Source organism: Pteropus medius, unplaced genomic scaffold (assembly GCF_902729225.1).
Source record: "Pteropus medius unplaced genomic scaffold, Ma_sr-lr_union100, whole genome shotgun sequence".
Taxonomy (NCBI): Eukaryota; Metazoa; Chordata; class Mammalia; order Chiroptera; family Pteropodidae; genus Pteropus; species Pteropus medius.
In genome coordinates, this window is record NW_024347867.1 from 2,770,246 (window position 1) to 2,782,613 (window position 12,368).

Below are 12,368 nucleotides of genomic sequence, written 5' to 3' on the forward strand. Positions count from 1 at the left end.
AGACCAGGGCAAGTTACTTAGCCTCTCCATACCTCAGTTTATCCCTTGTATGATTGGGGTAATATTAATGCCAATATATAGGAATATTGTGAGAATTACATGAATTAGTACATATAAAACACTTAGAACTACACCTAGCAAATAGCAAGCACTATAATAATAAACTCTGGGTACTATTATTTATAACAGTGTACATACATAACATTTCTCCAATATCCAGTGAAATTGTGAAGCATGAATGTAGAGATGAACTGAATTGCAAACTAAAGAGGAAGACAGTAGGTAAAATCATGGGTTATTTAAAACCATGGGTGAAACTTGCTAGATGATAGTTTTGGAGAGACCAGGGAAGCATATCTAACGCCTAGTCGGGTGCAGGGGGTAACAGCTTGCATGGTAAAAAGAAATCAAAATCAAAAACAAACAAACAAGAAAACCTCTTTTGGACCTTCATCCCACCCTGTTGACTGAGAACCATTAATTTATGTTTGTGTCACTTGAGACTCTTTGGGTTGCAAGTGGCAGAAATCCTAACAGGAAATGACTTAAGCAAATAATGACAACAAAAACAAAAGACTGTTTTATGTAACTGACAATCTCAGGGAGAGTGCTAACTTAAGTTAAAGTCAACTTAGTACCAGGTCAACTTAGTACCAGGACCATGCGAGGTCACCAGGACTCAGTTCCGTCTGTGTGTGTGTGTGTGTGTGTGTGTGTGTGTGTGTGTGTGTGTGGGCTCCCCCTGGTCCTCCTCTGTGTTGTTTCCTTTTCTTTCTATTATATCTTTCCCTCGTGGCAAGATGGCAAGAGTATGTCTGCTCCACCCCATCCCATCCTCCTAGTTTCTAGTCCAGTAAGAAAAAAATATGCAACTGAAGTCTTGCCAAAAGTATCCATGTGCTTCACTGGCTCTGAGCAGGCCCCATGACCATGTTTGAACTAATCCAGTTTCCAAGTGGAGGAAATGCCTTGATTGGATTGGAGAGAGTCACACACTGTGGGTGGAAGGGTGGAGTCGACATCATCCCTGAACTCAGCACCATATGAACTCAGAAGTGGGGAAGGGATGGTTCCCCAAGGGGGATCTGAGAGTCGACTTTACTAGTTGTATGTCCTGCTATTCTTTGTTCTATTCTAGTCTGTTCACAGGCTCTCTTCTGAACCCTGCTGTTTTATCTCAGGAGCAAGACAAAGCAGACACAGAGAGGAATATATCCAGAATCGGAAGTACTTGTTATATGTGTAAGGGGCAGAGGCCTGGGGGTTGAGGCTTGGCTAGTGAGAGGGTATAGTTTCAGCAGATGCTGTGATAAAGTCCAGCCTGGCAGAGCTAACATGTGATCTAGAGACGGAGGCAACAGATAAGTCAGGTCAGCAGTCATCACTTGGAGGTGTCATAGCAGATAGTTGCAACATGGTAAAGGAAAATCCAGAGGTAGAAGAGATTTCTGTTAAGAGAAGTAAAACACCCCAAGATGGTGAAGGAGGAATTGATATTAATGACAACCACCATAGCACACCGGTCTCAGTGTGCGTTTTACTCTTGCTCACAATGCACTTGAGACCCAAAAGTTGCCCACGCTCACATGCATGCCCGAGTGGCCAACATTCAACACAAGGTATGGGAAGGCAGGAGCTACAAGAAGCGCTAGTAGCTTTGGGTGCTTTTATTTTCTTTTGGAAACTTTTTCAGGAATGTCTAGCTTCCCTTCACAATTTCTGTCTTTATAGATATTGAGCGGCTTCTCAGAAGTCTTCAGCTGGGACTTCTGGTTCCAGCTACACGGAACATGTAAACAGCTTAAAAGCCGTTGTTCTCATTCTTACAACAAGAACAAGATAAACGAACTGAAAATCAACAACTTTTCTAGGACCCATCAGGGAACTGGATTGCAGGGCAACCCCCCACCCCAAATCCGGATAGGCAGGTGAATCTAGAAAGTTACAGCAGAGACCTTACCTGAAGCAGAAGCCACTGGGGCTATAAATTGGTAGAAATACTTAATTTTATAAATTGCCAGAGGCTGACTACAGATTACCATGAGAGTGAGAAACTCCTGTGGGCCACAGTCTTAGGGGGGCACCCACATTTTCAAGGGTTGACTTCCAGGGAACCTTGGCACACTGGCAGAGGAGGGAAAGAGTAATCATGGCGAGATATACCTGGAAGGTTTTCCATAACAAAGACCTACTCTCCAGAGTCAAAGCCTTCCCAGAGCCTTAGCCCACCCTGGGGAAAGGGCATTTCTCTCAATCTAGGCCCCTCTGGCCTTCCTGTCTAATCTAAGGAGAGAAAAAAGAAAGAGCTAAGGAACACATGCGAAGGTCAGAGCCCAGGGACACAGGCCTCTAAAAGACTGAGAAGTTAATTACAAGATTGTAGAACCCTTTCCCTCCCTTCCTCCCCAGCCCAGCAGCAAAGCTCCAGTGTAATAAGAGTGGGTTACGGCTGAAAAAGCAGCTGCAGTGTGTCAAGTTCTATCTAAGCAGGAGTTCTTAGAAGAGCCCAATTTTGTTGGTTCTGTATTTCTGGAGAACTCTGAGACAGTCCCTCTTTAAGTTTATTGACAGGAAAGAGTACTCTTTCTGCAACAAATTCAAACCCAAAGTTTTAACCAAAAGTGATTTTTTTTTTTCAGTGATAAATGATCATTCTATCACTTTTTCTGATAGTGGTATTAACAAAAATATAGGTGCTTCATTCAACCTTGCTGCTTTTCATTAATTCTCAGCTCCACAGAGTTGCAACAGGATGTTGCCTTCTGGCATACTGACATTAAAACATCAATGCTTACTTTTAAAGAAGCCATTATAACCCGAGCCAACCACTCCTAACTACAGCTATATGAGGGCTCGTACATCTTAAATGGCTTGTAGAGGTACCTATGGAAACGATCATTGCCCCTGAAAACCAGTAAACCAGGAACGTTCACAAACCGCCACAATTACACTTGCTCACCAGCTTGTAGAGCCAAACTGATGGGGCTGAAACTTCATTTTTGCCTCTGCTTTTTGTTTTGTTTTGATGTGAGGGAAACAAAAAATATATATATAGGATGCTACCATCTGAGAGTCTCAGGAACATCCCAGCGAGTATAAAAGTGCCTTCACTATCAAAGCACTTCCTGAGGGGCTGACAGGAGGACTTTACCTGGGTGTACTCTACTGTTATATCTTAAACTCAATATTCACTGTAGTCCACCGTGGATGACTTTTATACCACCACATGAGGCAGTATTTTATTTTACTTTATAACAGTTTCCTTGGCTGGAAAATGAGAGTGTGTTTGTTGTGTTAAACTAAACCACCATGCTAATTCAAGAAGTTCCGGATCAGGTGGCCCTTACATACCAGATACTAGACAGGGCACATTGAAGGCAAACACAAACTACACAGCAACAATAGAACACAAATGTTTCAAAAAAAATTTTCTAACAATATGCCTTTTAGCAGAGAGACACATACTTTATTTTGACAAATTTAAGATAGAAAAATATCATCAAGTGAATATAGCAGTTGCTCTTTTTGTAACATAGTTTGGGAAGTGCACTGCAACTTGCAAGGGCTAGCTTAGCAGGAAGGTTTTGCTTCTGTTTGGGCTTCTTAATACTGAATTATATTTCGGCCATTGCATTTGCTTCAAAGAATATCGGACACAGTAAAACTGGTTTTTAAAAAGGTCATGGCATTCAATAATAAGTATTATGAAGCAGTGAACCAAAACAACTTTTAAATAGTTTTATAGTAATTACTAAAAGCCAACTTTAAACTTCATGATTAAAACTAAGAACTTATATTTTCAAAATAGCTTTAACATTTCTTACCAATATATAATAGAATACGAGAGCACTTATTTTAAAAAAACACTTGAAGAAAAATTAGAGTAAACCTAGTATTTCAGATGACTATAAACAGTAAACAACAATTCAGTGTATTTCTATGTCTTTTCAATAATATACTCTTTGCGCAGCTGGCCATAAAAAAACTGTAGTTCTATCATCAAAAATGTTCCCCTGGATGTAATCTTTGACCTTTATTAAGTGCTGCCATCATTTCTACACTCCATCTTTGAACAGGGTGATTGAGGGACTCAGCACATGCAAACATTTGGTTATGGTTATAATGACAAAACACCAATGTGCCAGGAGTCTGCAGCTGAAAAGGCTGTCTTACTTTGTTTAAGCACCTTCACATTCTTTTGTCTCTGTGATGCCCCAGGTAAACTCACGCTAAATAATTCATACAGCTGTCAGTCCATTTCAGCTTCTTTCTTTGCTTCTCTTCCCCTCCCCACTCCTTGAAGAATAAAATTGAGCCAGCCTCTCATTAAAATATGTTATCTCTAACATATAAAATAAGTGTATATGTACATATATACATACATGCATTTCCTTTTCAAGGACTGGGTAACTCCTCATTTTCTATCAAATAATCCTTCTTCATATACTTGGTTCCCCTAACTAACCTCCACACTTGGAGGTAAGCATCCTTTAATGACCTCTTACTGGCTTCTTCAGGGCTGTCTGAGATCTGCCAGCTTCTAGCCACCAGGGGGACGCCTCTGGGGCTGCCCCTCGCCTCTTGCCCCCTTTGCTGAGCGGAGCCACCTGCTGCCTTCCCACCTTCTGACCCGCCATTTCCACCCTCCTCGGGCATCTCCTCCATGACAAACGGCAGCTGGTCTCCACTTGGCTGCGCCTCCTCTCCCCCGGGCTGCGTCTCCAAGTCTTCGTAGTTGCTTTGCTTTCTGGTCTCCAAGAATTTGGCCACACAGTAAATGATGGAGCCCAGGGTGTTCACCACGACGCCAGCAATGAATAGAGAGGTGGGCTCCACGTCGCTGAAGGCCACCATGCCCACCGTGATAGTGGCGATGCTCTTCACCACGCCCACGAAGCTGGTGGTCACGGCCGAGTTGATGTAGGTGCAGTGCAGCGTGGTGAAGTTCATGGCGCAGCCGATCAGGATGCAGGCCACGAAGATGCCGACCATGGTCGGGTCCTTCCAGCCAGGGAAGGCCCAGGCTTGGATAGAGTCTGTGCTGGCGAAGGAGAGGATGACCAGCAGCGGAGTGGCGGAGACGGCGATGACATACTGCGCGGTGAGCGGCCCGTGCTCCGTGTCGGCGCTCGCCTTCTGGATGAGCACCAGGTAGGCGGCGTGCACCAGCACCGCCAGCACTCCCGTTACGTACCCCATGGGGTCGCCGGTCAGGTCGCCGGCTCCTGGAGCGCATGAGGAGGACCGCGGAGCCAGGGCAGGAAGGAAAAAGAGAAGACACCGGGTTGGCGCGGGTGGGTACCCACTGGGGCAACGCGTCCGTTTGGAAAGTAGACTGGGTTCCCGCCCCAACTCTGCTCGCGGGTATAAAATGGAAGAGCCAAGCTCAGTCAATGCCCAGTGCCAGGCTTGAGGAAGGGCGCCTTCTCTGCCACATCCCTGGGGCACTCTGTCTACCTCTGTCCACGACAGGGGCCTGAGAGAGCGCAGATCCCTCCGGGTAGGCGCAGTGGCTTCCCGGAGCTGGCACGGAGGTCACCTAGGTGCTTGGTACCCTTGCCCCCTCCGTGGTGCGCCAGAAGGGAGAGAGACAAAGAAAGACCCCTCCCCTTGACCCTCAAAAGAAGGTTTCCGGCACCCACTGGCTCTCATCTCGTTCAGTCAGCTAAACTCGGCACGGACGTGGGGCTCAATCCAGCCCCCTCTGCCTCGCGCCTGCAGCTCCCCGCGGCGGCGCCGGAGACCTCAGATTAGCCCTGGCGGCCCAAGCTTCGCTCCGACTGGTCTCCCCATTCCAGCCCCGCGTGACCCAAGGAAGTTCACGACCCCCTCCTTCCGGCTTGGTCTGGGGACTCCAGCTCCCAGGCACAGGCGGCTCTCCCACCCCTCCCGGAGGAAGGAAGGGGTGAAGGGAGGAGATGCGCTGGGGGAAAGGATGATACGGGGTGAGGCAGGGGTGGGGGTCGAAAGCCAGAACGGGGGGTGGGACGCTCTGACGGAGGGGGCCTGACCACTGGGCAAGGCTCCTTTGGGTCTCAGAAGTCTCGTTTTCGAGCCAAGAGACCACGTTCAAAGCTCTCTGCCTCTCTCTGTCTCCCCATCTGGAAGTGAGGACATTGCATTAGTGATCCCCGCGGTCTCGGCACCTTGGGTTGGGGTGGGCTGGGGGTCGGCGAGGGTCCTGCTCACCTGCCAGGGCAGCGCCGCAGGTGGTGATGAGTACCGCCGTGAGCACCCCCGGCGAGGGCGCGCCGTTCTTGAGCACCAGGACGCCGATGAGCATGGTGACCAGGGGCAGGCAGCGCTTGAAGACCACGTACATGGGCAGGCTGAGGCCGCGCAGGGACCAGAGCGTGAGGCTGGACTGAAGCGTGGAGAGCACTGCGACCCCCGCAAAAGAGCGCGCCAGGCTCAGGCCGAAGGGGGGCACGGCGATGAGCCCGAGGCGCCGTAGCAGCTCCAGGCTTAGCGCTGCCGTGGAGCTGGTCAGGCACTGCACCAGGGTTAGGAAGGAGAACTGGTAGCGGCTGATGAGGAACTTGAGCAGGATGTTGAGGGACCCCGAGAAGACCCCGTGCGCGATGGCCACCGAGATGCCCAGCACGCGGCCCCGGCACAGCTGCCGCATCTCTCCGGCCCCGCCGCACCCGGCTGTGGCAGAGCTCCGGGACCTGCGGGAGACCGGGGAGAAGAGCGCGAGGAGCGGAGCGAGGGCGGCGAGGGTGCCAGGCCAACCCCGCTGCGAAGGGCAGGGGGCGCCGGCTCAGCTGCAGAGGGCACCTCCAGCCAGGCGTCCTAGCGGCTCCGCGGCTCGGCGCCCGACTGCCCCACAGCTCGCGGGAGGCAGTGACGGGGGCGGAGGACTCCTAAAAGTGGCAGGGGTGGGAGGCTGGTCTGAGAGGAGTGGCGGGAATCCTAGCGACGGCAGTTTGTAAGTAGGTGACGAGCTGCGATGGGTTTTGTCCCGCGCAGTTTCAGCGTCAGAGGGATCACTCTGTGGCTAGCGGCCCCGGCGGCTTCCGCAAGCCGGACGGGACCCGCGCCCCTCCGGCACCCAGCGCCCACCCGAGCCGGCTCTTGGGGAGCGCTCTGCCTCCCCCGCAGTGCCAGCTGCTCCGGCTTGCCCCTTCTTCCCGGCCCCTAGTCAAGAGACGCAGGCTGGGGGATCCCGGGCACAGCTAAAGCTTTTAGAAACAACAGCGCCCCGGGGTCGAGCACCGTTTATTAGCCGCAACAAGTGACAGCGCCCCAGCCCCTCTACCCCTCGCGCGGCAGTGGCTTTCCCACCCACGGTCCATCCCAGTGCAGCCGCGGGACTTTGTCCAGCTGCCAGCCAGGCAAGGGAAAAACATTGGTGCCAGAGGGCTGCGGAGTTCCCTGATGCTCCAGATTCTGGCGGTGACACCCCGACATGGAAGGAACCCACGACGCCGCTCGGGCGTGCTTTAGGGCTCGAAGGATGGCCCCTTAGCGTCCGGGGCACCGCGCACCCCGTCGGCGCACCTTCCAGGGAGGGATCTGGAATTAGGCGCGCAGCTCTGGGGGAGCTTTTGGGGGGCGCAGTGGCCTCACAGGGCTGCGGAGACTTGGGGCAGGGGCGGCGGCAGCGCCACATGTTCCAAAGGAGGTAAAAATGTGAAATGAGCAAAAGCAGAAACTAAGTCTCTAGAGCGAGTAGCTTTACCGGGTTCGGAGGGCGCCCGGGGGTGGGCGGAGAGACCTGACCCACTGGGTGGGTGTGGAGCGGTGGAGGGTGGGGGGTGGTCGGGGACGGGGAGAGGAGGCAAGGGAGGGAGGGCGTGGCGGGGTCAGGAATCCGGACCCGGAACGCGCTGAGACTAGATGCAGCTTTCTTTGGATCCCCGGGAACCGACTGCAGCCTGCGGGGCCATGGTGGGCCGCTTTGGCGAGCAGGAACCCCTACCTCCTGGGCCGGAACACCTCTGCGCCCCACAGGACTTATGAACTCTACTTTCATTTGGCTAAGAGAAAAAGGGAATTCTTATTTTCTGCAGGCGCAAGGCTTCTGTGACCTTTTGATATGAATTTCGTTCCTTGGGAAGTAACGTCCGGACCCGTAAACTAAGCATTGGCAGAGGGGTTCGCGCAACTGAAGTCTCCGCTAAGTGCTGGAAACAGTTTATAGTTTTAGCGCTACTTAAAGATGATGGACTTGGCTAGGGTTTGGGTGCGAGGGAGAGATCTAGGTCACTGCGCTCCACCTGTTCTTTCGTTCTCTTTTCCTATCAGCCACCGCCACCGGGATCCCAACCTCCTAACTTTGCTCTAGTACATATAGTCCATTTCTCCAGTGATTCTTTTGTTTTCTCCTCCATATTTCCACCCCTTTGCTGATCGCGACACTTTCAGGCCAGATGTTTAAGTGGAGATCATCACCACAGCAGAAAAATAACAATTTACATCTGAGATTGGCAGCATCACTGCAGTCCTCCCTCTGAGCCAGCTTTGTGACTGCTGGGAGCTCACTTTGGTGAGACAGAACCCCATCTCAACCAAACCTCCAGCTTCTGTGCTAGGCGCCTCTTTGGGGACCTCCCTTCCCCCAACAGGTGGGCACTCAAGAAAATGTTTGCGAATGGCCCCTTATGCCAACTTTCCAGGAATAACAGTGGAAGCGTTGTAGTGAAACCTCTGCTTCCGGCGCCCTAGGGAACTCTTGGGTTTTGCTGCTGAAAGCTGTGGTTACACACTATTGGCTATTCCAAGGTGTTGATGTTCTTTATTTAAGAAATACTGAGGTCTGAAGAAATAGTTCAAATTATGGGTATGTGTGTGGTATGACATATATTCAAAAAATATTCTGAAAATTAACTTTTCAAAGCTATCAGCAAATAGATTTCTGCTTCTGGGGACCACTGCAATTAAAGTATGGTTGCTTTAAGCCCATCTTAAGTGAATATAATAAATAATTGTCTGCACAGATCTAGTTTTGGAATGATTCATTTCTGCCAGCAATTATAATTGCTTCCATTTGCGATACGAACATTAGGTAAAAGATTTGGGGCTGATTCAGCTATCTTACCCTATTCATTTAGGCAAGAATATCTTAATATTTAAAACCTACATTGGCATGAAAAGAAACAGTACATTTTCTCCACTTTATTGCATATAATTCTCCATTAGAGCTTCTATTTTTCAAAAAAAAAAAATTTAATACCATCTCCCACACCAGTTACTAGATAAAGCTGCCAAAGAAAAATGGGAAAGATAAGAATACTGTGTTAGTAAGGTTAATTGAACAAGAATGCAGATCTGAAGGTCGAAAAACTCCAAGTTGTCAAGGGGCTGGACTCAAGCTCATTTATCTTTGGAGAGACTCAATAAATATTGATGGCATTATATAAATTCATTCAACAAACATACAGAGCAAGTATTTTGTGCCAGATAGTCTGTTAGCTACAGAAGATTCAAAGATGAGCACTCATCTATGAGTCCTCAGGATTCACAGGTGGAGGTGAGGCGACATAGCGATGCTCATGCAACCATGGGGTCTTGTGGCAGAAACAGGAGAGCACCAACAAGGGTGATAAAATCGGCTTGACAGGGGTATGGGAAAAGGCTTCCTGTAGAAGAAAATATGGTCTTATTTCATTATTTTTCGTTGTAAAAGTAACATAGGCTCATTATAGCATATAAAAAGAAAACACATTTTATAAAGATGTGAGCATGCTATCTTCAATACTCCCCACTCCCAATTCCATACTAACTCCATTACGAACAGTTGGCTACAGTTAAGAGTTTGATGTGACTCTAAGTTTTTCTTATACATGTATTTGTACATATATAATCCCTCCTTTGGAAAAAATAAACACATTTGTCTATAATTGGCTATTTTAAAAAACATATTGTGGTAACCAGCCTCCAAGATAGTCTCCAAAGATTTCCCACTTCCTCGTAGTCACATCCTTCCATGTTGTACCAGGGGTGATCGTGTGACCAATAGAACACATTAAAAGTGACGATGTCACTTCTGAGATTAGGTTACAAAAGGCTGAGGCTTACATCTTGGATTTTTCTTTTTCTTGTATCACTCAGTCTGGGGACACTTAGATAAACTATGGAGGGTCCCGCATGGTATTTGAGGCCTTCAAAGAACCATGTGAGTGACTTTGGAAGCTGATCCTTTAGCCCCAGTTGAGTTTCAGATGTCTACAGACCCAGGTAACAGCTTATCTTCAATGTCATAAGAAAACCTGAGCCATAACAACTCAGCTAAGCCACTCCTGAATTCCTGACCTACAGGAACTGTAAGATAAATGTTCATTATTTTGAGCTGCTAAATTTGGGGGTGATTTGTTCCAGAGAAATAGATAACAAACATACATATCAACAGCAATGTATTTTTCCTTGTCATGACACAAAGGTCTACCTTATCCTTTTGACATCTGTAGTATGTAACGTTTCTTCTGTAGACAGGCATCTAGGTTTTATCAAGCCATGATGTAGTGAATACACTTGGACATTTTTTCTTACTTGCCTGGAGCGGGGTGGGGGGAGTGCGGGATGGGGAACCTAAAATTGGACCCAATGGAACCATTGGGTCAATGAGAAATTTTAAATTTTTATTGCCAAAACTGCCTTGCAGAGTATGTAATGGTACTTTCACTTTAATTATTATTGGGTATTATCATTATTTTACATATTTGCCAAACTGATATGCAAAATATTGGATTTTTTTGTCATTAATGAGATGAAGTCTGCATGTCTTTTTGAAGTGTACTAGTCATTTACATTTCTACATCTGTGAATCATCTATTGATAAAGTGGACAAACTTATGTTTAGTTATCTTAGTGATTTTGAAGAGCTCTTTATTAATTTTAGATATTAAACCATTTGTTACCTATGTTGCAAATATGTTCTTACACAGGCAGTTTGTGATAATGCTGATGTTGCTGGAGCATGGAGTGTGTGACAATGTGGAGAGAAGCAATGCTACAGAGAGAGGACCTTGGCTGCCTGGTCTGTGAGCTTGAACTTTTCCTGTAGGCAATCCTATAAGCAGAGAAAGGGTTGGCACTGAAATTGATGTAATCAGATTGCATTTTGGATCCGTCTCCAGCAGCTCTGTTGAGGAGGATGGTTCTGAGGACACAGAATGAGAAACACGCACATCATTTAGGAAGCTGCTTGTGATTGTCCAGAGAAAAGCTAATGATGGCTTGAACTGGCATCCAAGCAGTGGTGATTGGATGGAGAAGAAGAGACAGAATGGAGATGTAGGGGGTAAAAGCGAAGGGACTTAGTTACCTATTTGATGTGTCTTAGAGTGGAGAGGTGGGAAAAAGGAACAAGGGTGGCATTTAGGTCTTTAGCTTGAGTGCTTGGGTGGCCAGTATTGGCAACAAATGAAAAAGCATGTGCAGGAGGAGCAAGTTTAGTGGGCAAGATGAGTCTGGTGAGAAGAAAATGAGTACACAGGTTTGTGGAAGACCCAGATGGGGAAGGCAGGAGATACAGATTTGGGAGTATTCAGTAAATTTATGGAGATAAAAAACACTTAAGTGGATTATCTCATTCAAGAAGAGGCTGTTAAGTAAAAACTTAATGAGTTCATTTTTGAAAGAACCAAATCATAGGTAAGATATGCAGTTAAAAAGTGTCAAAGTGGGTGATGTACCTGGGTAGGGTCACTCCAGACCCATGGTCAGCTTCTTAGCTCTTTAGACCCAGAAACTCAACTTATCAGCTCTTTCAGGAAAGATTAGGATCTGCTGACGAGAGAATTCCACATCTTTACTATTTCTCAGTAGACTGATTTTTGTTATTCTGAGGGAAAGAAGGCCATGTGGCAGGACCGTGTTTGGATCCAGTCATAGCAGATTTCAAATTCCAGCTCCATACTTCCTGCGTATTATGACTCCTGAGAGTCTTATCTCCTTGTCTGGAAAACTGGGAGGGCTTCCTTGGCAGCGATGTTATAAAGATAAAAAGGGATAACATATAGAAAGCATCTCATCACATAGTGCCCAGATCACAGATGCTCAGTGATGCATTCCATTTTCCTGCATTCACTCTCTAGTGCTATGCTGTGCTGTCACTGCAGGTGCAGGAGGAGCTTGGGGAGGCAGACAGGGTGAAAGCTAAGAGCTCAGTAGCCAGGAGACAAATGCTGATTTTCCTATCCTGGAGAGAATGACAGGTTGTCTTCTTAAAAGTCAGAGAGGCTGTTTGACTTGTGTACTACTACTAAGAATTCAGGAATCTTGCTCATTCTCTTTCAGGAGAGAATCTACCTCCTTCCTTCCCTTCGTTTTCCAATCCTAGCTCCAGGGAACCCACTGGATAAATGTTCACGCACACTCATTTATATTGAGAGACTCCAAAAACCTGAGTACTATGAAGTTAG

General features: G+C 47.6%; 1 protein-coding gene across 1 annotated transcript; it reads right to left on the reverse strand.

Annotated features, from left to right (window-relative positions):
* Window positions 1-3,455: 3,455 nt before the first annotated feature.
* On the reverse strand, window positions 3,456-6,824 carry SLC35D3 (solute carrier family 35 member D3). The gene is made up of 2 exons (XM_039879077.1): window positions 6,190-6,824; window positions 3,456-5,225 (listed from the first exon to the last, which is right to left on the reverse strand). The coding sequence occupies exons 1-2, from the start codon at window positions 6,626-6,628 to the stop codon at window positions 4,396-4,398; spliced, it is 1,269 nt and encodes a 422-aa protein (XP_039735011.1). The 5' UTR covers window positions 6,629-6,824; the 3' UTR covers window positions 3,456-4,395.
* Between the last annotated feature and the right edge of the window lie 5,544 nt (window positions 6,825-12,368).